This window comes from Plecotus auritus (assembly GCF_963455305.1).
Source record: "Plecotus auritus genome assembly, chromosome: 9".
NCBI classification, from domain to species: Eukaryota; Metazoa; Chordata; class Mammalia; order Chiroptera; family Vespertilionidae; genus Plecotus; species Plecotus auritus.
Window position 1 is genome coordinate 93,174,742 of NC_137783.1, and position 24,110 is coordinate 93,198,851.

General features: G+C 37.9%; 1 protein-coding gene across 2 annotated transcripts in view; it reads right to left on the bottom strand.

Moving 5' to 3' along the window:
- Window positions 1-24,110, bottom strand: part of DEUP1 (deuterosome assembly protein 1) — a gene marked incomplete at both ends in the record, with an annotated part of 80,288 nt that overhangs the window by 10,101 nt on the left and 46,077 nt on the right. Inside the window, 6 exons of one of the 2 annotated variants that reach the window (XM_080640189.1) lie at window positions 1,720-1,916; window positions 5,017-5,040; window positions 12,933-13,019; window positions 14,837-15,034; window positions 19,544-19,649; window positions 23,100-23,245. In XM_080640189.1, coding sequence (XP_080496315.1) covers window positions 1,720-1,916; window positions 5,017-5,040; window positions 12,933-13,019; window positions 14,837-15,034; window positions 19,544-19,649; window positions 23,100-23,245 — 758 coding nt within the window. The remainder of the gene's footprint in view (window positions 1-1,719; window positions 1,917-5,016; window positions 5,041-12,932; window positions 13,020-14,836; window positions 15,035-19,543; window positions 19,650-23,099; window positions 23,246-24,110) is intronic. The other variant, XM_080640190.1, reaches the window with a different exon arrangement.

The window sequence follows — 24,110 nt, forward strand, 5'->3', positions numbered from 1 at the left end:
AGCAACAACAAAACCTGAGCTGCCTGAGTACGTCAAGGTTTATTTTCATACTGTATCATACAAATCTTTTTAGTTAAAAGCAGGAAGTGGCTAAAAGTTAGAGTACAGGCTTTAACATTTTGTGGAACATTACCTTCCTATATTTTTACCTAAAAGCCTTTTCCTTTCGCAACTAGTTTAATAAGATCTTTTTGCATCAGCCTTTGATATGTAAATACTAGAAGCCCAGTGCACAGATTTGTGCACTGGTGGAGTCCCTCGGCCTGGCCTGCGGGGATCGGGTGGAAATGGACTCTCTGACATCCCCTGAGGGGTCCTGGATTGCAAGAGGGCACAGGCTGAGGGACCCCACCGGTGCACGCACTGGGCCTCTAGTATTGCATATATGGTATTTGGTTAATTTCTTCCCGCCCTCCTCCCTCCCCACTTCCCTCTGAGATTCATCAGTCTGTTCCATATTTCCATGCCTGTGGTTTCCGCTCCTGCCTTGAGCGTGTGCCTCCTGGTGGTTAGTGTGCAAAATAGCTACCGGCCAGTCGGCCGGTCGGCCGGTCGCTTAGGCTTTTATATATATAGATGACTTAAGAAATTTTGGATTTTTTTATGTCTAACAAATAGATATATAGCCTTTACTCTCTGACTTGGCTGAGCTGTGCTATGAGGAAGAGAAAGAAGACTTCATGTTTCACTTGCTAACTTTAATGGGTATGTGCTGTACAGTTCTCCACTGGTGAGTTCAGTGTCCTTGCATCTCAACAACTCTCCCCGCAGTGCCTTTTACATGGTGATAATTTATTCGGAACATTTGAAATGCTGTTTCTGTTAAAAACCAGGTCACTGGAGAACATTGAAATCAGACAAGGCATTAAAACAAATTTAATGAAACTTGCAGCAAACGAGAATGGCAGGACGCGGGCTTTGCAGCAGGCACGCTGGTCCACACTGCTTATTAAATCATCTCCTGCTGAGCACTTTACCTCTTAGGCTGCTTTCTAGGTCCCCTACTGCCTTGTTTTTGTCAGGACCTTTCGCACATTCTGTACTGCTCGACAGAGAGAAAAAAGGGGCAATCCAAACAATAGAAAAACTTTAAAAAATAATAAAAGGCAGAGGACCTATCTTTTTGTTTAACTAACAACACCTAGTACCTTCATCTAAGGCTTTCGAAGTTGTTTCCAACAAACAAGGTTAGGAAACAATGTCTGCACCTAATGGGTGCTCTGTACGGACCGCTGACTAACATACCTAGGGAGACCCTTTATAATATCTCAGGGGCCTGCTTTTCTCTCACAGTGAGAAAGCTATAGACGTGGGTCATGATGAGACCCATGGAAAAATGAATCCACAGATTAGGGAAGCACTTTATAAAGGGTCTACTTTATATTAGAGAATAGATTCTTCCACCCAAAGCAAGATGTGCCCATGTTAACTGGCCACCATAACTGAAAATCAGTCCTGTCTTGGGGAGGGGGAGGCGTGCCAGGTTCAGCTTTGTAACTAATTTACTGTAGCAGTCTACCCATTTCACTGTTATATTTTGAAAGCTTTTGACACCACAGAATTTCATATAAAACAATGTATCTACACTATTGTATTATCACTATACAATAAAATTTAAAATGAAAAGAAAGTGTGTAAAGGTATAATTTGAATTGTTTAAAGATAAATTTCAATGCTATGTTCATACATTTATACCCTTATGTAATGGAGCCAGCATACCTATATTCATTTTTTTCCATTTTTATTTGGTTTTGATAGGCATACTGCACCGGTTCTTCATATGTGTTGTGGTTAGCCCATACTGGTTTTCCACTGGCATGAAGTTTTGCAAGATCACTTCGGAGCCTTTCATTTTCATACTCCAGTTTGTTAATGGATGTGTACCTTGAATGTTCCCTGTTAACGCAGTTCATGCTCTAAGAAGAAAAGAAACCATCACTGAAAAAAGTGTTCCTCGTAAGTGATGCATATTTTCTGTGCGTTTGGACCCCTGTGTTGGAAAGACCCTGTCATTTGAGTCAAGTGATGTGGTTCTATTCTGTGTCCCTCCTAAATGCCGTTTCCCACCCTCGCCTCCTCATGACACAGATACACAGTGACAGCAGCCACTGAACACATTGCAATAAAAGCAATGCATATACTACGGCCCATGCTCCAGTAGAGAAAGAGGCTCACTCATGCACCGCAATCTCTGTCTCTACAACAAGTTGGCTAGAAAGGGTTTTGTGTTTATAGGGTGTGCCTTCAAGTGCTGATTAATAATGAACATTAATAGTAATGTTCCATTATTAATTGAAACATAGATTCAATTTGAATTTTTTTTCTGATTAAAGTAATACATGTCATTATAGAAAATCCTATATTGATTCCCCACTGTTGGGTGATGCAACAGGTTATATACTAAATCCGTACAGACTGGGTTCTGATTCTGGACCACTCTACACCCATCATCTAACAGTTGAGATTGTGCAGTACCACACAGTGTTGAGCAATGTAGTTACATGATCAAGTTTTACTAACTGATATGGGCAACCCAATTTTAGTATGTCTTCAGAAGAGAATAGAAAACATATTTAAATCACAACATGAGAGGTTTGGAGCAAGAAAAAAAAAGATTTCTGATGCTCTTTGAATTAAATTCTGGAAGAAGTTTCCTAGCCAAGGTCTAAACTTTTCTTCTCCCAAAGTTTTAAAAAACGTTATATATTCTCACATAAACATGCTTTAAATGACTCTGCATTGTCCTTTCTGGTCCTGTAATTCAAATATCTGTAAATTGTGCAGTTGCTGATTAAACAATAGTTCTCTACTGTTGGAATATTTTAGCATAAAAAACGTACCGTGTATGAGACATCTGTTCTGACGCTCCAAATTCCTATGGTTAAACGCCTGTAAGACTATAGATGAGTAGTATGGCTTAGAACTTTCATTTAGAAGTTTCTAAATTTAAGGCTTGCAGTGCATTTCATGGCATGACACCTTAGGTATTAAAATTCAGTACATATTAGGTATTCAAAATGTTTACCTATTTGTTTTGGTTTTTGTTTCAAAGGATAAGCCTTCTTACTACATTTTCTGTTTACTACCTAATGGATTAGAGCACCTTATAAATATTTAGAAAGGTCTCACTTTTAAATGAAAGGAAACACTCCTGAGGGCAAACTTCCCCAAAACAATACAGAAAGGGCCATAAGCTTACATGGCTTTTGGCTACAGTGCCCTTTGGGAAGGAAGGGCCCTCAGAGGATTTCTCTGATTGTTAAGCCCTTGCCTGTAGTATGTCTCCACAGAGGTACACCACTGCAGATAAGAGAGTCATGTGAGTCTGCTTGAAGAGAGAAAGGATTGTGTGTTCTAAAATTAGAGTAAATTTGTAATAAATATAAAGGAGGCAGAGTCCTATAAAATATTGCAATTCACAAGGAAAATATTTATCTGAGCAGATCTGGTTGGAAGAGATGGAAAAGATTCAGCATGTTACTCCTAAAAAAAGATATCTACTATTCACAATGTATAATCCTTGATGCTCTGCTGCTCAGTTATAATTTTCTTCAAGCATTTTCTTATTAAATTAGATTTTATCTGTGACTCCTTTTGGCCCAGTGTTAAACTAATTAAGGATAATAATAATGATTTATTAAAAAGCCCACAATTTCTAAATGTACCATATTTAAACAAGTGTTGTGAGCATGGCCTAGAAGAACTACACAGCTAATGCATTTACATGATTTATATTTAAAAACATATTCTGGCCTGGCCAGTGTGGGTCAGAAGTTACAGCATCAGTTTGTGGGTCTTGGGTTCGATTCCTGGTCAAGGGCACATACCTGGGTTGCAGGTTCTATCCCAGGCCCAGTTGGGGCATGTGTGGGGGCAACCAATTGATGTGTTTCTCTCACATGGATGTTTCTCTCTCTCTCTCCCCTCCCTCCCTCCCTCCCTCCCTCCTCTCCTTCTCCCTCCTTTCCTCTCCTCCCCCCCCCCCCCCCCCCCGCCTTCCACTCTTTCTAAAAGCCAATGGAAAAATATCCTTAGGTGAGGATTAACAAAAAAGTAAAATAAATAAAAACATATACCATTTTCCTTGACAACAATGGTTTTTGACCTCTCTCATTTCATGTTTTTCTTAAATACTTCTCTGGCAATTTCAGGAATATATCCTTCACTAGATGGTTATCATGTGAAAATAGGCATTGCTTAAATTCTACCTCTGTATTTCTGATGTGTTATTTTATAAGCCCCTTATCTCAATTTCTTTTTTCTTCTTCAAAAATTTAGGATTCTACAGTTTTAATCCATTTCTTTATTCTTGAAATGCCAAAACCCCTGGTGCCTACATACTAGCATTAGGCCAGTTGAAGTAACGAGGTGTCTGAATAATAGTATTTTGTATGCGCACTTATTTTAAATTCATGTATGTTCAAAAATAGTAGTTAGGCTAACAAAGAATTTATACAGAACTGGCTTTAATTATATTTTATGGTTAGTATGCTGACTTTCAGGCTGCTTTAGATACTTCTGAGGGTTCTTATTTTTTATGCTATTACATTATTTAGAAAATTTTATGGGTAGTGAAAAACAAATTAGTCTTAAAAATTACCCTAAATTCTGAGTTCTGATTAAATCTGGTTTTATGACACTTTCTTGAAAAGAGAGAAACTTTAATAACTATAAGTACAGGTCAAGTAAATATGGAATCACAGAAATTACCATGATAGACTTGATTCTTTGTTAGCTGCCCCAGAGCAGAATAAAGTTAAACACTTCCCTTTTCTCCATGCAGTTAAGTTTTTGCACAAATTCCAAGAATCTCACTGAGACCTGAGGAAAACCCGCAGACCGGATGGTCTGTCCATCAGCCCAGCCTCCAGAAGAGAGGGGCTGGCGCAGGCCTACTGTTCCTGCCACTGTGAGTGCCTTTCTAATGTCCTCTTCCTGAGTGTAAATTAGCAGGGACCTTCACAGTCCGTCGGGCAGGAAAGCTCCCAAAGCTCCAGTTATTTAGAAGTAACTTACCTTAATATCAGTAACTTCACTTGTCTAGAAAGGAAAAAAACACTATTTTAATATTATCCAAATACCACATATTTTAAAAGACATAAAAATGATGATGTACATATTTCTTTTCTTGTCTAATGTAAAATTTCAGCACCAATGATTTAATTCTGCATTTACTTGTTCATTTCAATTATTTCAGAAGATATTAACTAATAATCTAACAGTAGAATGAATTTAACACGTAACAGATAGGAGTTTTCTTCATGACATCTTTAAACTGAGTGCTAAATAAGTGACATAATAGATTGTAAATTCTTAAAGAGCAAAGAATTCTACTAAACTCTTTTATAAATTTAATACACACTTGAGATTTTTCTCTTTGGGGAGTGGCCTATTTCAGTTAACAAAGTCAATTCTAAATCTTCACATACAAAGAATAGAGAGCAGGTATAAAATCAATCTCTTTTATGAATTATAGTCATACATAAAGTATGTACAACTAAATACTATTTTAATAAGTATCACACTGAGGGCCACACATCAATGGTATTCTATTTTATGATATCCAATTAACCAATCTTTAAACAAATTTATATTGTATATGTATGTGCTAAGTGCTACAGATGTCATTAAATATGAAAAAGAGATCTTCCATTCATGGAGAATACAATAAAAAAATGAGTAGTTTAAACTAATATGTATGAAAAAATAGTAAGTAATATCAAGTATTATTGTGAGTTAAATTACGTTGCACCGAGTAGGAACTCAAATGATTTTTAATCAAGGAATAGCAACAACTATTTGTACTGAGATCACGTAGGAAGTGAGATAAAATGAGGCTTTTCTGATTTCTTTAATGATATTAGCAATGGTTTCCATGGTAATTTATTCATGCTTTTTAGACTACAGGTGAGATTCATAAATCCACAAATATTTATTGAGCCCTATGCTATCAAACCCTGTATGAAGTATTAAATATAATCCACTTCATTTCTAAACAATTCTATGGCTGAAGGGACAAAAATACATATAAATACAAAAAAAATTTTTTTAAAAAGACAATTCAAAATATTTTACAGCTAAGAGTGCTAAAGAAAGTCAAAGAAAGGAGAAATAAATGGAGCCTAGACTGGTAGGAGAAAAATACATGGAAGAGTTAAAATTTAATCCAGGTTTATAAATCCAAAAGCTTTTACATTAAAATACTAATAAAAGAAATAATCCCATTGTGTGTCAGATTTAAGAAAACAGAGGGAGAGACCTAAATTGTACAAGCTGAGGAATAAGAAAGGAACATACAGAATGTAGAAGAGATGAAAAGAATTGTAGGATATTATTACCTTTGATAACAAGGAAACAAATTGGAATGGATAAAGATTTCCTGGAAAAATACAAATTACAAACAAAACAAAACAAAATAAAAAACCTAAGGAGAAGGGAAAATTGAATACAGCAAGTATCTTAAAAGAGAATGGAAAAGTAATCGAGTTACTGCATTGAAACTTCAATGTCCAGATGGTTTCACAGCTAAATTCTTTCTAACTTTTAAAGAATTGATATTTCTAATATTACTTAAACTCTTTTAGTCCACTCATAAAGATGGAAAGCTCCCAATTTATATTATAGAGCCCACATAATGTTAAAACAAGTAGGAAAAAAAAGAGAACTATATACAAATATCATTTATACATACAGATCTTAGTTTATAAATAAAATATTATCATATAGAATCCAGTAATACATCAAAATTGTTCAAGTATGGCTTTTAAGGGTTGTATTTTGCCAACCCCTAGTACCTCAGAATGTGACCTTATTTGGAAATAGGATCTTTACAGAGCTAATCAAGTGAAAATGATGTCATTAGGGTAAGCCCTAATCCAATATGACAGGTGTTCTATAAAGAAGGAAAATTTGGATACAGAGAAAGACATGCTAGGAGGGAAGATACAAAGACATGGAAACAGGACAGCCATGTGAAGACAGTGGACTGGAGAGATGCATCTGTAAGCCAAGGATTGCCAACGATTGCTGGCAAATCACTAGAAGCTATAGCCAGGCCAGCAAAACCCTCCCCTCCAGGTTTCAGAGGGAGCATGGCCCTGTGGACACCTTTGGATTTCTAGCTTCCAGAACTGTACAATAAGTTTGAAGCACCCAGTTTGTGGTACTTTGTTACAGCAGCCCTAGCCACTGAATCCAATGACCAACAATGTTTACTCCAGGAATGCAGAGGTGGATCAATATTAGGAAATATCTGCCAACCATAGTCTGTGACATAACAACAAATTAATGAACAAAAATCACGTCTATACTAATAATAGAGGAATATGCAAATTGTGTAGGATGCCATCACAGTAACAGTAATGACCAGCAGGCTGCCTGGGGTGACAAGGCTGGCAGGGGTGTTAATGAGGGACAACCAAACAACTGAACAGCAGGCTGTGTGGGGTGACCAGGCTGGAAGGGGTGTTAGTGAGGGACAACCAAACGACTGAACAGCAGGCTGCGTGGGGTGACCAGGCTGGAAGGGGTGTTAGTGAGGGACGACCAAACAACTGAACAGCAGGCTGTGTGGGGCAACCAGGCTGGCAGGGGGGACAGTTGGAGGTGACCAGGCCGGCGGAGGGGGGGAATTGGGGGCGACCAGGCCGGCAGGGTGGCAGTTAGGGGCGATCAGGCCAGCAGGCAGAGACGGTAAGGGGTGATCAGGCTAGCGGGGGGGTGGGGGGCAGTGAAGAGTGATCAGGCAGGCAGGCAGGTGAGCAGTTAGGAGCCAGCGGTCCCGGATTGTGAGAGGGATGTCTGACTAAATCGGGCCTAAACCGGCAGTTGGACATCCCCCAAGGGGTCCCGGGTTGGAGAGGGTGCAGGCTGGGCTGAGGGAATCCCCCGCTCCCCATGCATGAATTTCGTGCACCAGGCCTCTAATGATGTCATATATACTGAAGAGGCATTTAATAAAAACTAGCAGCAAATCTTAACTCTAAGTTAAGGATAAGGATAGAAAGATATAATAAGAACTGTAAATCAAAAACAAATATTATCTTAAACAGTAAAACACTAAAACAATTTCATCTAAAATCAGGAATTAGACTAATCACTATTATTATTTTTAAAAATATATATATTTTTATTGATTTCAGAGAGGAAGGGAGAGGAAGAGAGAGAGAGAGAAATATCAATGATGAGAATCATTGATTGATTGCCTCCTGCACACCCCACACTGGGGATCGAGTCTGCAACCTAGGCATGTGCCCTGACTGGGAATCAAACCATGACCTCCTGGTTCATAGGTCAATGCTCAACCGCTGAGCCATGCCGTCTGGGCAGTATTTACTATTATTTAATATGAATTCACAATATGACAAAAATAACTGATGTGAACAATAGAAAAGAGATAAAACTTTTGTTGATTCAATTGTATATATCTCAAAAAACTTAAGAATCTCAAGGAAAATGCCTACTAGAACTAACAGATAATTTGGCTTTTTATTTTTTTCTATATTAGCAATAAATTCTTATGTGTGGAAAAAAAATGTTGCACTTACAATGGTGACAAGATTTATAAAATACTGAGAAATAAATTTAAAATAAAGGCACAGAACCTATACAAAGAAAACTATAACATCTTATTGAAGAGCATAAAATAAAAAATGAAAAAATGGAAAGCCATGTCATATTCTCGGATGGGAAAATATACTATCATAAAAATATCAGTTCTTTCAACATTAATATATAAACTTAATTCCAAATGGAATCCAACAGGAAATTACCAGGAGAAACCAGATAAATTGAACTTCACATTGATATAAAAGTTTAAATTGGGTTTCTGTTTTCTGTCACATGCAAAATTATAATTCAAATGGATTAAAGACTTAGATGAAAAATGTAGATACTGTGTAATCATTGGAAGAACCTTGTTATTCAAGGAAGGAAATTCAGAAGATATAAACAAAAAGATAGACATGTGTGACAAATAAAAGTTTAAGACTTTTTGTATGGCAAAAGGATTTGTAAATAAACTTACAAAAAATACATTTAGAAAAGTGCTACTATAAATTGACAAGAAAAAGACAGCCCAACAGAAAAGTGAGCAAAGACTATAGTTAATTTACAGTACATTGCCAAACAAATATAAAAAAATATGCACACTGTAGTTAGAGAAATGCAAATTAAAGTTCTATTGAGAAATCACTTTATACCAATCAAACTGACAAAAACTTAAAAGAGCTATAACATATACTGTTGGCAAGGATGAAAGAAAAAGGTAAAAATATGATTTGACAACAAATATTTTTTTAAAAAATATATTTTTATTTATTTTAGAGAGGAATGAAGAGGGAGAGAGAGATAGAAAGATTAATGATGAGAGAGAATCATTGATTGGCTGCCTCCTGCATGCGCCCCACTAGGGATTGAGCCCACAACCCAGAGATGTGCCCTGACCAGAATGGAACCATGACCTCTTAGTTCATAGGTTAACACTCACCACTGAGTGATGCCAGCTGGGCAACAAATGTTTTAAAATTAAAACATACACATTCTTTGAATCAGCAATTCCATTTTTATGGACTTATTTCAAGATATATGCATAAGGATGTTTTTTACAGTATTGTTTTTATTTGTGCAAAAACCCAGAAACAGAGTTGAATTAATTATGAATGAATTAATTCTGAAAAATAGTTGAATAAATGTTGATACATTCCCATCATGGGATATTAAGCTGTTATACAGAATGACACAGGTCTAAACCAGTAAGGATTTGCAAAGAATATTATTGTTGAGTGAACAAAAACAAGACACAGAAAAGTATGTATAATGTAATCCAAATTTTAAAAAAGGTTAAAAACCCTAAATAGGTATATGTATATATGTATATGTATGTATATATATTTACACACATATGTGAATTCATATATATAAAAAAGTACAAAATAATACCTACTGAATAGTTAACATGTGTTATCTGGTAGATGGGGTATGAGGTGGCATAGAGACATGGAAGGAGAAAGGGAGAAGCAAGAAAAAAGACTGCACTAAAGTCATGAGTATATAAGTTATGATTCACTTTATTAAAATTATATATTTTACAAATATGTATTTTTTTCTAAGAAATTAGGAAAAATCAAAAGATGTTTTTCTACTGACTTGTAGAGATGTTTATGATATACTAAAGGCCTGGTGCACAAAATTAGTGCACGGGGGGGGGTGTCCCTCAGCCCAGCCTGCACCCTCTCCATTCTGGGACCCCTCGAGGGATGTCCGACTGCCCGTTTAGGCCCGATCCCAGTAGGCCCTACCGGGATCGGGCCTAAACGGGCAGTCGGACATCCCTCTCACAATCCAGGACTGCTGGCTCCCAACTGCTCACCTGCCTGCCTTCCTGATTGCCCCTAACCGCTTCTGCCTGCCAGCCTAATCACCCCCTAACCACTCCTCTGCAAGCCTGATTGATGCCTAACTGATCCCCTGCCAGCCTGTTTGCCCCTAACTACCCTTCCCTGCAGGCCTGGTCACCCCCAACTGCCCTCCCCTGCAGGCCTGGTCACCCCTAACTGCCCTCCCCTGCAGGTCTGGTCCCCCCAACTGCTCTCCCCTGCAGGCCTGGGTCCCCCCCAACTGCCCTTCCCTGCAGACCCTGTCGCCCCCAACTTCCCTCCTCTGCTGGCCTGGTCACCTATAACTGCCCTCCCCTGCAGGCTTGATTGCCCACAACTGCCCTCCCTTGCAGGCCTGGTCCCTCCCAATTGCCCTCCCCTGCTGGCCATCTTGTGGGTGGCCATCTTGTGTCCACATGGGGGCAGCCATCTTGTGTGTTGGAGTGACAGTCAATTTGCATATTATTCTTTTATTAGATAAGATAGAGGCCTGGTGCACAGGTAGGGGCTGGCTGGTTTGCCCTGAAGGGTGTCTCGGATCAGGGTGGGGGTTCCCTTGGGGCATGAGGCGGCCTGGGCGAGGGGCCTGTGGTGGTTTGCAGGCCGGCCACGCCCCCCGGCAACCCAAGCGGAGGCCCTGGTATCTGGGATTTATTTATCTTCTATAATTGAAACTTTGTAGCCTTCAGCGGAGCCAAGCCTCCTTCTCCCTCCATGGCCACAGCCATTTTTGTTGGGATTTATTTATCTTCTATAATTGAAACGTTGTAGCCTTAAGCGGAGGCCAAGGCAGGCCAGGGCTGTGGAAACTTGGCTTCCTCCATTGCCGGGGGCAACTCAAGCCTCCTGCTCTCTCCAGCTCCGTGGCTGCCGCCATTTTTGTTGGGATTTATTTATGTTCTATAATTGAAACTTTGTAGCCTTAAGCAGAGGCCAAGGCAGGCCAGGGAAGGTGGAAAGCTTGGCTTCCTCCATTGCCGGGGAAACCCAAACCTCCTGCTCTCTCCATGGCTGCAGCCATCTTGGTTGGGTTAATTTGCATACTCGATCCTGATTGGCTGGTGGGTGTGGCTTGTGGGTGTAGCGGAGGTACAGTCAATTTGCATATTACTCTTTTATTAGATAGGATAGTCAAAAGGAAGAATAATGTATAGTGTACATTTATTTCTGTAAAAGAACACTCAACTCATCCCCTGTACATGTGTGCATGAGCAAAGAAAATGCTACAGAATATTACACTGGATCTCTGAGGAGTTCAAACTAGGACTGGGGATAGAAGTAGGAATAATTAACCTCTTCTTTATACATCTTTGCTTTATTTCATTTAAAAAAACCAAACACAAATAAATAAACAAAGCTAAATGCCTATAGGAGTCAGAGTGAAGCAGGCTCAGTGGGAGCTGTGAAGACATTTTTTAAAAGAATACAAACTATTTTGTGAAAGAAAAAAAATGACACTCATGGGGGCAGGGTACAATTTAACTTGTTGTGTGTCCAGTGCTTAGAAATAAAAGTCCTGGGTATCATGAAGATTTTATGTAACAGCTAGGGAAACCACATATACTTTACTTTTTATCCATCTATAGTACTCTAATCACAGGACCCATAACCGGGCCCAAAGAGGGGGTGGAATGCTTCCAGAATGCATCTATTCTTTGATGCTAGAATATGGACTATTTGTTATGAGAACAAGTACATACTGCTACAGAAATACAGCACCAGGTCTTCAGAAGGGGCCGTGGGCAATGCCTAATCCAACTTCCTCATTTCACAACTGGGGAAACCCAGGCCAGGTTAAGCAATTACCATACTCACCTCTTATCTTCCCCCTTCCCTGAATAGTAGAAAAATATTTTATTTCAGAATTTTCCTTTAGAGCAAATTAGTGGTAAACAAGTAACAATGATATTTCATTAGTTCAATAAATAAGCGCTATCCTATTTACATATAAAAACCAACCCTCATATTAAACAGTTGAATAGAAAGGCACAGAGACTATTTAAGTTGCCTTGTGTAAACCTGTGGAGCCACCGGTTAAAATCACAAGGTCAATTCTCAATCATTCACTTACTCATCCTTTTTATGCAACCAACATTCCCTGAACACTTACTATCCCCCTAATGCTGTGAAGTGATGGTGATACAAACGTTAATAAGACATGGTCCCTATTCACTGTCCAGTGGGGAAGTGAGAAACTGCAAAACAAGCCAGACCAAAACACAAACCAATTTTGGATGGAAATTCATTCTGACTGGAATTTCAGGGGGGCTTCATCGAGGGGAAGGTTGACGCTTGAGTCAGGCCATAGGGGATGTAAGATTTCAGAGGCAATAGCAAGATAAAAAGCAAGGAAGTTTGAGGAAATGATCAGAATTGAGCCCAATCCAAGACAAGAATAAGGGAGAAACCAGACATTTAACTATTTTAGCCTGAAGATAAAAGTAAGTTTAATCAGTGTGCAAGATATTTGCCACCCTGCAGGAAGTGCTTAGCAAGTAATTTGAGTAAACCCTGACCAAGTCGTGTCCAATTTACTGAATGATTTCATCATATTACCATGTACCGTCCAGGGTCTAAATCTCCCATCATTCCTTTTAGATGTGTGTTTTCAGTCCTGACAGCTTTATATTTCATATCTGAGACCTGAAAGGAGATTAGTAGGTAAAAGTGAATGTAAACTTCACAGTGAAAGCTCATGATTCTATTACAATTAATTTTACATTGTTAATATGAGTATTTCCTAAGCGGAGTGAAGGGAACACTTCTTCGGCATGATTATCATAAATCAGGAATTCTCATTTGGTTCTCCTGCGTTTGGTAGGCCCCACTTTACACTCCTTTTCTGATCAGCGCTAAGCTAAAAATAGATAACTTACAATAATGATTCATTTACATGTTTCTTTCCAAGTCTCAAATTCCTTTTCTCATGGCTATTTTCTATTGTAAGCAAATTACCACCTGAAAATCACAATTTTAAAAACATGTTTGAATAATTGTCCATTAACCATCTTTACTACCTGATTAATTTTTACAATATGCAAATATGACTTTCATTGTTAATTTTGTTCTTTCTGATATTTTTGCAAACTTTCCTGTTTTTTGGGTGGCTACTTCATTTTGTCTTCTAATTTAATTTTTCCTCAGATTTCTTCCTACTTAACAATACTTAGAATACAATATTTACCCTTTTTATTTATATAGGATTCATTTCGATATAAAACAATTCTCTTAACAACACTTACTTCTGTAAATTACAAAATATATTCCCCTTGACAAAGCCTTAAAAAATATAAGAATATAATGGTGAAAGTAAAAATTCATAATTTAATGACCCAGATCACTGCTAACATGTGTAAAATATCCCAGGTACAACCAATGCTACCATCCCATCCATGCTGTTTTCCTGTGTATTGTACATATTAATCAGCTTAAGGCTTATAATTGAGCAGAGGCTGAATCTTTTCTTGTTTTTATAATACACATGTTTAAATAGCCATGCTATTTCTGAAGTGACCCTTAAATGCCTTGAAAGTTATTGAATGGGACTCTCAAATCCTGTAGACTTGGGGTGGGGGGGAAAGGCAGATAAATCCTATGCTTGGATTAGCAGGTTATCAGTTTGATGATGAATAAGGGATTAAGGGAATTTCAAAATAAATAGGAAAGAAGGGAGGAAGGGAGGGGAGGAGAGAGCGAGGGAGGCTTTGGAAGTTACTTGCAGAGTTGTAACAGCAGAATGTTGTAATTGCTGTTTTTCCCCCATGAACCATGCTGTACATTGAGTCCATGTTCAGTAAATATAAACTAGTTTTCATGTTTCAACATCCATTTTTTTTAAAACCTTAAAATAAATGATATAAAATGGGGGTGAGAAGTATCCAGGAAATACTGGAATATAGGTTTTTTAGAAGGATAAAAATGTTAATGGAAGGAAACTATAGAAAACAAATTCAGAAAATCTGACTAGAGCCGGGGTCGGCAAACTGCGGCTCGTGAGCCACATGCGGCTCTTTGGCCCCTTGAGTGTGGTTCTTCCACAAAATACCACGGCCTGGGCGAGTCTATTTTGAAGAAGTGGCATTAGAAGAAGTTTAAGTTTAAAAAATTTGGCTCCCAAAAGAAATTTCAATCGTTGTACTGTTGATATTTGGCTCTGTTGACTAATGAGTTTGCCGACCAATGGACTAGAGCATACTGTGGGAGGTGATCAAACTATGGGTCACAGAAAATTTTAGGATGAGATTTAATGAAATTATCTTGCACTGTCACTTATTTCCCTGGTCCTTTTTTGATGACACTTTGCATGATCTCACAAAGGTTTTATGTGACAAAGGATTTCTGTGATGCTAGTCTCAGAGACAATGATGAGAGATGCAATGCTTCTATCCGTCAATAACGAGGGCCGCTGTCTGCACTGAGCAAGAGAGGGGCCTGGACAGGGCTGTCCTCCGCTCCCATACCTGTTGTTTTGCTAACATTTTTTCCTTGATTTCTAACTCCATCTTTAGCTGTCTCTCCAGAAGGGCAGCTTTCCTCATGATAGTTGCTATAGTGATCTCCTTCTGATGAAGCTCCTCTGTTAGGTCAGAGATTTCGTTCCTCATTCTTTCCTGCTCACAGCTGGGGTGCTTTTCCTCCTGGTAGAGATGGCTCCTTACCTGCAGCAGATAGAGTCCAGGGAACATTTACAAGTCCTGTTATTTATGAAGCAGCTGAAAGCTTGTATTGGTCGCGTTCAGTCTTCTTACCCTACCTTAAAACGTAGGCAGGCCCCACCCACCCCCATTTTCTGACCAATGCTAAATCAAAAACAGATACTTACAATAATGATTCATTTACTTTTTTCCTTCCAATTTCAAATGTTCATTTCTGACTTCTATTTTCTATTGTACATAAATCATCACCTACTGCTGACATTACTTTGATAGGAAGGTGAAGAAAGTATTATCAGACATTTTCCTCCAGCTTTCATTGGTATACAAAAAAACTGCACATAATTAATATGCACAATTTTGTGAGTTTGGACCCACACTTATGCTACAATCACCACAATCAAGGTAAAAATCATATCCATTAACTGCAAAAGTTTCCTTGTGTCCCTTAGTTATTTAATGTGTGTGTGTGTGTGTGTGTGTGTGTGTGTGTGGTAAAAGCACTTAATATGAGATCTACCTTCTTAAATGTTTACCTGCACAACACCTTACTGCTAACTATAGGCACCGTGCTGTGCAGCGCATTCTGGGACTTAACTCATCTTGTAAAACTTAATTGTATGCCCATTGAGCAACCACCTCAGAGTGCTGGGGTGGAAGAGCCCTGAACCCACGATCCAGAGCAAGCATTTTTTAAGGAGAAAAATTGGCTGAGAGAGGGTAAGTGATTTGCTCAAAGTCATAAAGCTACTAACTGACAGAGCCAGGACTACAACCTAGGACTCAAGGCTTTAAATTCAGTACTTTTTTTTTTTTTTTTTTTTTTACTAAATTGTGCTGAACTTTTTGTGACTAAATTCTATGGTTTTCAGAATCATGTTATGATAAATTTCAAACTTAATGTATCCATGAAAACCTCCTTCCATAGCCTCTGGAGTCTCATAGTCTCAGTCTCAGCTCAGGATCATCTTGGACTCCTCCCGACCTCATCCTCCCCAATCCATTCAGGCAGCAAATTCTGTCTCTTCTGTTTCACTCTCTCTTATATCTCACCCCTCTTCTACTAGTCTAGCCTCTTACTGTCTTTCTACATATCATTCACTGGCTCTAATTCTTGGGGTTTGGAGAAAAAGTACACAGTCACTAATCTCAAAAATCTCAGTCCTTTGGGAGAAACAGAAAAATTAACCGTTATAACACAGTGTCACAATAGATATCAGCAGTCTATGGTAGAGGCAGAACGTAGCGGAGGGGTACTTAACCCAGCCTGGGATGCCAGGGCAAGATTCCCAGAGGAAGGACATCAGACTGCTATTGAAGGGTAAATGGAATCCAGATGGAAGACAGAGATGGAGAAGGCTCCCAGGCAGAGAACGCAGCCCCAGCATAGGGGTGAGTGCACACTCGGAACCGAAAGGGGCTGGAGTGGCTGGGACTGGGCGCCATGCAGAGGCCGTCCACAAGAGATGTATGTGAATTTACCCCAGGGCACTTCCCTTTAAAGTGGATATTTTTTCATTTACTCTGTAAACATTTCAGGGTATCTCTGTAAAAGAACAAGGGCATCCCCCTATCGCCCTCTCTTTTTAAAACACAGCCAGACTGCCGAAACCGGTTTGGCTCAGTGGATAGAGCGTCAGCCTGCGGACTGAAAGGTCCCAGGTTCGATTCCGGTCAAGGGCATGTACCTTGGTTGCGGGCACGTCCCCAATAGGGGGTGTGCAGGAGGGAGCTGATCGATGTTTCTCTCTCATCGATGTTTCTAACTCTCTATCCCTCTCCCTTCCTCTCTGTAAAAAATCAATAAAATATATTATAAAAAAAAAACAAAAAACAAAAACATAGCCAGACTGCCACTAGAAAGTCTTAAAAATACTAACAATTCCTCAATATCCTCAAATATCCAGGAAGTATTCAAATTTGAAATTGTATCAGAAGTGTAATGCATTTTTAAAAGTTTACTTGAATTGAGATGTAACTGAGCCCCGCCTTGCGACTAGGTCCTCTCTTTTTAAAGCCTCTCTTTTTGTATGTGCTTTTGTGTGTTCTAAGTGCTCTACATACATCATCTCACTTAATCCCCACGCATCTCTCTATTTTGCAGGTTAGAAAATTAAGTTCACATAACTGCTCGCAGTCACATTCTGGTGACAGGCAGTCTGATTCCAGGACCGACACTGTGCTGTGGACCCTCTGGGAGCAGAGCCCTCGAAGGCGGTTCACACACAGAGAGCTGGAGTGGGATGCCCTGACGTGGAAAGTAGGCATGTCCCGCAGGCAAACCTGGTCCAGCCCCAGGCTATGCTACCAACCCTTATCTGATTCTATTCTTATCACTAAGGCTTTCAGAATTTCAGAGTTGGACGTGATCTTAGAAATCACATGATCCAACCCCATCACTTAACAGAAAAAAAAGACTCAGAGGGCAAGGAACTGACTGAGTCTAAGTTATCCAGCTCCTAGGAGCAAAAGAGGAGAAGAGGAAAGGGATGTACAGGTGCCTCATCCTGAGGACAATGTTACAAGTCTCCTTTCATCTCCAATCTTCTCTCTCCAGGCTTTTCCTTATAATTTTTTTAACTAGGTTGTTCTGTAGTTGGTCCCAGTTTGAATTTTGCTGTTTGCATCCCTGTGGTGTAGTATACATGTTTTTTTTTTTTTAATGTTAGAAAATGAATATGCTATAATGAAAATGGAGTAAACTGTTTTTCCCATTTAATTATTAAAACAACACGCTGTACTGCAAAACTTCCTTCTAAATGAGATTAACTTGCCTAGCTATAAATAATTTTTTGGCTTTATTAAAAATGTCAATTTTATCACAAATAAATGACTAAAAGTAGTTCTATGTTAAAAAGTAAAGATACATAATATATGGCACTTGTTGGTTTTATTACCAGAGAATGAAAATGCTCTCCACAAACACTTCCTGGGAGCTATAGCTATTTATAACAACTCCTTTGCTACCTTTTCTGCACGGCAGTGCAGGGTCTGCAGGCCTCCCAGAGCCTGTGAAGAGATTTGTGCCTTGTATTCTCTCCTTCAATAGCAAAACAGTGTAAAATCAGTATATACCTTATATTACTCGTTTTATTACTCTTTCTAGATCTATGAGGTCAAGAACAGTGTAACTACAATTTAGATGGCTTTAATCAACATTTTATCATAATGTATCCACTAGAGACACCAGAAAGAACAGTGTTTTAAAGTTATAGTTTTACATGCCAGTAAAATCAGTTTTATGGGAATATGTGAAAAATATAAGGAAAATGGCCATTAATTCACACATCTTTCCTACACATCATAGTTGCCTCACAATCAACTCTCTGGGAGACAGGATTTATCTTTCACATCATCGTATTTCCTACAGAAAGAAGCAGAATGGCTAGTAGTCCTACTAGATTCTCAGTGAATGTTTATTGAATTTATACAAACAATAATTGAAGTTATGACCCCATACAATTATGGGAGATCTGAGCCTTAAATATTAATGAATTCATTTTCTAATAGTTATTTTCACTTATTGTGTGTCCGGCACTGTGCTGGTAATTCAAAACTACACCCAGGTCTTTCCTACTTTTAGAATTTGTTTAGATTATATAGCATTGGATATTCTGTGTGATCGTCAAACCTAAAGAACCAGAGAAGTGAGTAGTAGCTGTGATAAACTCACGGAAGAGAGCCACTACTGGATTTTCCTAGAGGAAGAAGAGAGTATACTTTTTGTAGGAGTTAAGAACCACAGTGCCCAGGTCTTACTCATCCTTGTATTTCTAGCTCCTGGGAGAGCACTTGGCACATGGTAGGTGCTCAGTGACAAAATGTGGGTGTAACCTGTACCAGTAGCAGCCAGTGTATACCAGGTGCTTCCTCTGAGCTAGGCAGGCCCTGTTCTAAGCACTTCACATGTGTTACTATTTTATGGATTTTAACTTAGAGGAAGAGTATGAACTCTGAGCCAGATCACCTGTATAATATTGGGAAAAATTACCTAGTCTTAGCTTTCTCAAATATTAAAAGAGAATAATACTAGTACCTACCTTATAAGATGGTTGTGAGGAATAAATGAATTAGGATTTGTTAAGCCTTTAGAACAGCTCCTGGCACATGGTAAGTGCTATTTAAGTAGCTCATTTGAGCCTCATCACCACCTTAGGAGGTATATACTAATGATCCCATCCCCACCCCCATCCTAGAAATGGGGAACCTGAGCAACTTGCATACACAACTCCCAAGCTTACGCATTAACGTGTGGCTGATGCCCATCTGTGGTCTCATACTTCTTGCTATAAGCTCCCTCTCATGGAGCTACAGGCCCTCCACATTTCACAGGCAGTGTCCCGTGGCAGAGTGATGTCCTAGTGTTTGTGGTTTTTATAGCAGCACACAGAAGAATGTCAGTTTTAGCAGCTTGGAGAAGAATATAGAAGGAAAAAGAAGGGAATGAGAAGGAAGGCTCCCCCCGCCCCCACGGGAAAGACTGCCTGGAAGAATGGAGCTCATTATTTTCCATACCTTAGTCAGTTCTTTCTCATGATTTGGTTGATCTGGGGTCAGTGAAAACAGTTCTTTCCTTTTCCTTTCTGGTTCTTTAATAGAAGGTGAATAAGATGATTCAAGTCTACAAATCCAAAGGAGCAAAAATTAAGCTAACTTGATAAATTATATTATATTGTTAATTTAGACCATCACAGATAGATTTTTAGTTTATTGGAAACATTTCAAGGTACAGAAATTGCAAGTTACAATACATTCAGATCTCATAAGTATTTACATATTTAACTGAGTGCAAATGTTTTTAGCTGGAATAAAAAACCCAGCTAGCAATTAATATGCAATTTTAATTATGCATTAAAAATTGGCAGAATACTTGGTTTGCATATGGAGATAAGATTTTTGGATGAGAAAAAAAGCCTGTCTTCCATAATAAAATAGCTTGAGAACCATCAGAAAAGAAAATACACCTGAGTTGTTTCTACAGCATGGAAAGAAACTATGTCAGCAGGAATCTGAGGGAGAAACTGCTCCATAAAAGTGTTCCAAAGTGATTCAATCTGACAGGCTACTCAGAGGGAGCTCAACTACATCTATTCTTTGACTGTTCAATTTATAAAATGGAATTGCAACCACATACGGATATAGAGAGCAAAAGCGAGAATTAGTATAAAAAGTACCATTTCCACAGGAAGCGTGGAGTAGTATAAGCAGGTAATGTGTGTCTCAGGGAAGTTGGTAAAATAAAATCATTAAAGCAGAATAAATAAAGATAACTAGGTGAGGAAAGCAGTGTGCGTTCTATTGCCTGGCTAATCTGGTAGAGTCCCGGGTTCTGAGAAATGTACCCACTTGTACAATTTTAGATTTCCAAAGAACTTTGTAAAAGGGTCCACAGATAAAAAACTTAAGTCACATAACCGAAACAAAATCTGAGAAAAATAACTAATGAAGAGATTAAAAATAAAGAGATATTTTAAAAGGTGCAAATTTATAGTGATTTCCTTGAGATACATGTGTCTAGACTGGATGTGTGTGTGTTTTTTTAAAATATATTTTATTGATTTTTTACAGAGAGGAAGGGAGAGGGATAGAGAGTCAGAAACATCAATGAGAGAGACATCGATCAGCTGCCTCTTGCACATCCCCTACTGGGGATGTGCCCGCAACCAAGGTACATGCCCTTGACCGGAATCGAACCTGGGACCCTTCAGTCCGCAGGCCGACACTCCATCCACTGAGCCAACCTGGCTAGGGCTGGATGTGTGTTTTTAAAATCAAATATACAGAGTGTCCAAAAAATGTATACACGTTTAACACTGATAGCTCAATTTATGTTTCTTTCTTTCCAGATTTAACCCATTGGAATTAATAATTATTCAAAGTATATATATAGTTTTGGGGGACATCCTGTATATGTTGAGTATAGAAAACAGAATATAGAGTATATTTGCTGCTATAATGTCCTCCAGGAAAAAACATTGTCAGCATTTTTGTGTATACTTCTTTTTTTTTTACTATGCATGTGTATACATACATACACATTTCCCATCCAATTAGAATGTACTGTACATATTATTTTCAGTCTTCTTTTATTAGTATTTTTCACTCAGTAATATATTGGGAGCATTTTACCCAGTATTCTCCTAAAATGTTATTTCAAGATCAATCTTAACATTTTCTTATTTGCTATGATTTTCAAATTTCATTTGAAAATGAACGTTCCTTTTTTCAATTTTTCCTAAGCAATTTCAGGGAGTGGAATGCTAAACTGAATGGTAAAATCCTCATGATGATTTTGTAAATTTGAGTGAATAGAACAAATATCAAACTTCAATGTGGACAAGTTCATAGAAGAGAACAATAGTCATGCTAAAATAAAATGGTAATATAAATATATAAGGGAACTATCATTTGTCACGTAGAAAGGAGTGTTGGAAATATTTTTAATAACTCTCAGAACATATCAGCCCAAGATGCTTCAACAACTGAAAAAAAGAAAAAGCTAATAAAATCTTAGCATTATTGAGAAAAGTTCTGATCATGAATAAAAACATTACAATGCTACTTCTGTAAAACTATTGTATGTCTACTCTCAGGGGCTGCTTCACCTTAACACAATGATAAAGAAGAAACAGAGTCCAAATGAAAGAAACTGAAATAATACAAAGGGCAGGACCACATTCATATGAGAACAAATTAGGATTAGAAACTTTCAATGGGAAAGATGAAGACTGAGAAGACTATGCTCAAAGTCTAAAATAAAATAGAAGCTGTGAAAGTTAAATAACTGTTCATCAACTCTCAGAATACTAGAACTGAGTAATACGATTCAAATGAGAAAGATGTAATTTGGAGACCAAAATAAATACCAACATAAATAGAGGATGGCAACTAGGCATAACGAAAGAGTTGTATTGGTCAAATATGCGAATAGTTGCAAGATTTTAGCTTAAATCATGAGTTGAAGGAAAATTGGCTCTGCTTGGAATTTAGCACTGGCCTGTAAGATAGCTCCACTTCACAAAAACAGGAGACTTGGTTGAGCAGTTTGCTGTTCCAGGAAATTTATGTTTTTAGGCATATACCTTCCTTGTGTGAAGACATTTCTCGCTAATTCACTACCGTGGAACAGTGCCTTGCACATAATATATTTCCAATAGATTTATTAATGATTGGTGATGATACATAGCTTTTATACAGAGCACTCAATAGTGCTGACTGCCTAATAGGAGGCATTCTACCATCCTTGGTGAGACATACAATAGCTCATTTTTAAGAATCTTAATTTGCCATTTTTGTAAAGGGTAGACCTCAGGCAGGCAAGTACCACAACTTTGAAGAAATAATTGTTACCTTTAAAACAATGTAATCATCTTTCAATAAAATATCCCTCACCATTTGGCTATTCAGTTTTTAAAATCCTATCATTAGTCTGGCAATAGCCTTCAGAATTGAGAAGGATTCAAGTTCTAATAAGAATTGGAACATCAATGAATGGTTGGAACCATCACACTGTCTATTCACAAGCATAAATATTTAATAATCACCAACAGTCCATTTCCTTTGTGGTTATGGAATATGCAATATCTGTCTGATTTTAAAAGAGGAAAAATAATTCTAACAAAACTCTTAAATGGAACTGATAAGGTGATGAGTGTGGAGGCAAAATTAAATACAATATTTATAGGTGAAAAAGTTAACAAGTTTATAGGCAATCAAACTAAAAGCATTTCAAAAATATAAAATAAATCTTATTTATGTTTATATATAATTAAATACCAGCTTTATCGTATTGTTTCAATAACATCCTGAAGAATAAAAGTTCTAAGAAAATTTCTGACTCAGTATATAACACATACGTATCCATAAACCAGAACATGATATATTTTTCTAGGTAATATATTGATTTTGAAGATAAAATAACCATTAATTTGATTGTTACTATCTAATAATTAACAGCATGTTAATACAAAACTAAGAGACTTTTAATTCTAGTTTCAAATATAAAATTCTTAAAAAGTCAAACAGTATATTTTGAACAGTTTCTCTCAGGCTGCTGAATATAAAGAATTACCTTTTTTTGTTTTCTTGAGCATTTTGGCACTCTCCTATTTTTAATAATTCTCTGTGCAACTGCAGTCGTTCCATTTCTATAATTCTCAAGAGATCATCACGTGACTGTAACTCACTTTTCACCTCTGAGAGTCCTGCTTCCATGGCCTCAATAAAAACATCAAACATTTTCAATGCTCATATTTGGATGTCATGATGTATAATAACAGTTTAAAATGTTTAACATCTATGAACCAGCCTAATTTCAAATGAACTGATTGATAGTCCTTTGCTGGCTCTGCCTCAGAGAATTCATTCCTTCATTCATTTTTTCAACAAATATTTACTGAGCTCTATTATGCACTCAATACTCAGGATACAGACAGAGAATCTGTCCTCAATGAGTTGACAACCCAGTGATAATGACAAAGAATAATAAAATAATCACACAAATATGGTCACACTTACAATTACTTTGAAAGAGGAAAATATAAAAGTATGAATAAAATATCAATGCATAAAATGTGGATAAATGCAAATAATTCACAATCTAAACTTGATAATAGCCAAGAAATATTAACAAAGTAAATTATAAATCATGGTTCCACTACTGTCCAATGGTAGCCTTACTTTAGCTGGTAATTAGAAACGCCAGCAATCCTGAGTCCAGTGTTTTATTTTGTTAGCAGGAGAGACTTGGGCAAGTGTAAAAGCTGTTCGGAGAGAGAAGGGGTAATAGTACTGGTGTCAGGTTCCTCAGAAGGTGGGTGGGATGGTTCTCAAAGCACAAGTGGATGTATTGCCTAACGCAAATACCTCCACATTTCCTCTTTTGCAATAGGAAAGAAGGAAGATGGAATCTAGACAAGTTCATGCATTTGGACATGGGGAGATAAGACGGTGCTACAAGGTGCCTTCTCTTTTCCTTATGAAGAAAAAAGGAAGAAGAATTGGAGGTGGGGGTTTGGGAGTGATTTTTGAGAGTGAGAAAGGTTTGAAACCGCCTGCGTTGGGAATGGGAGAGTTAGCTAGT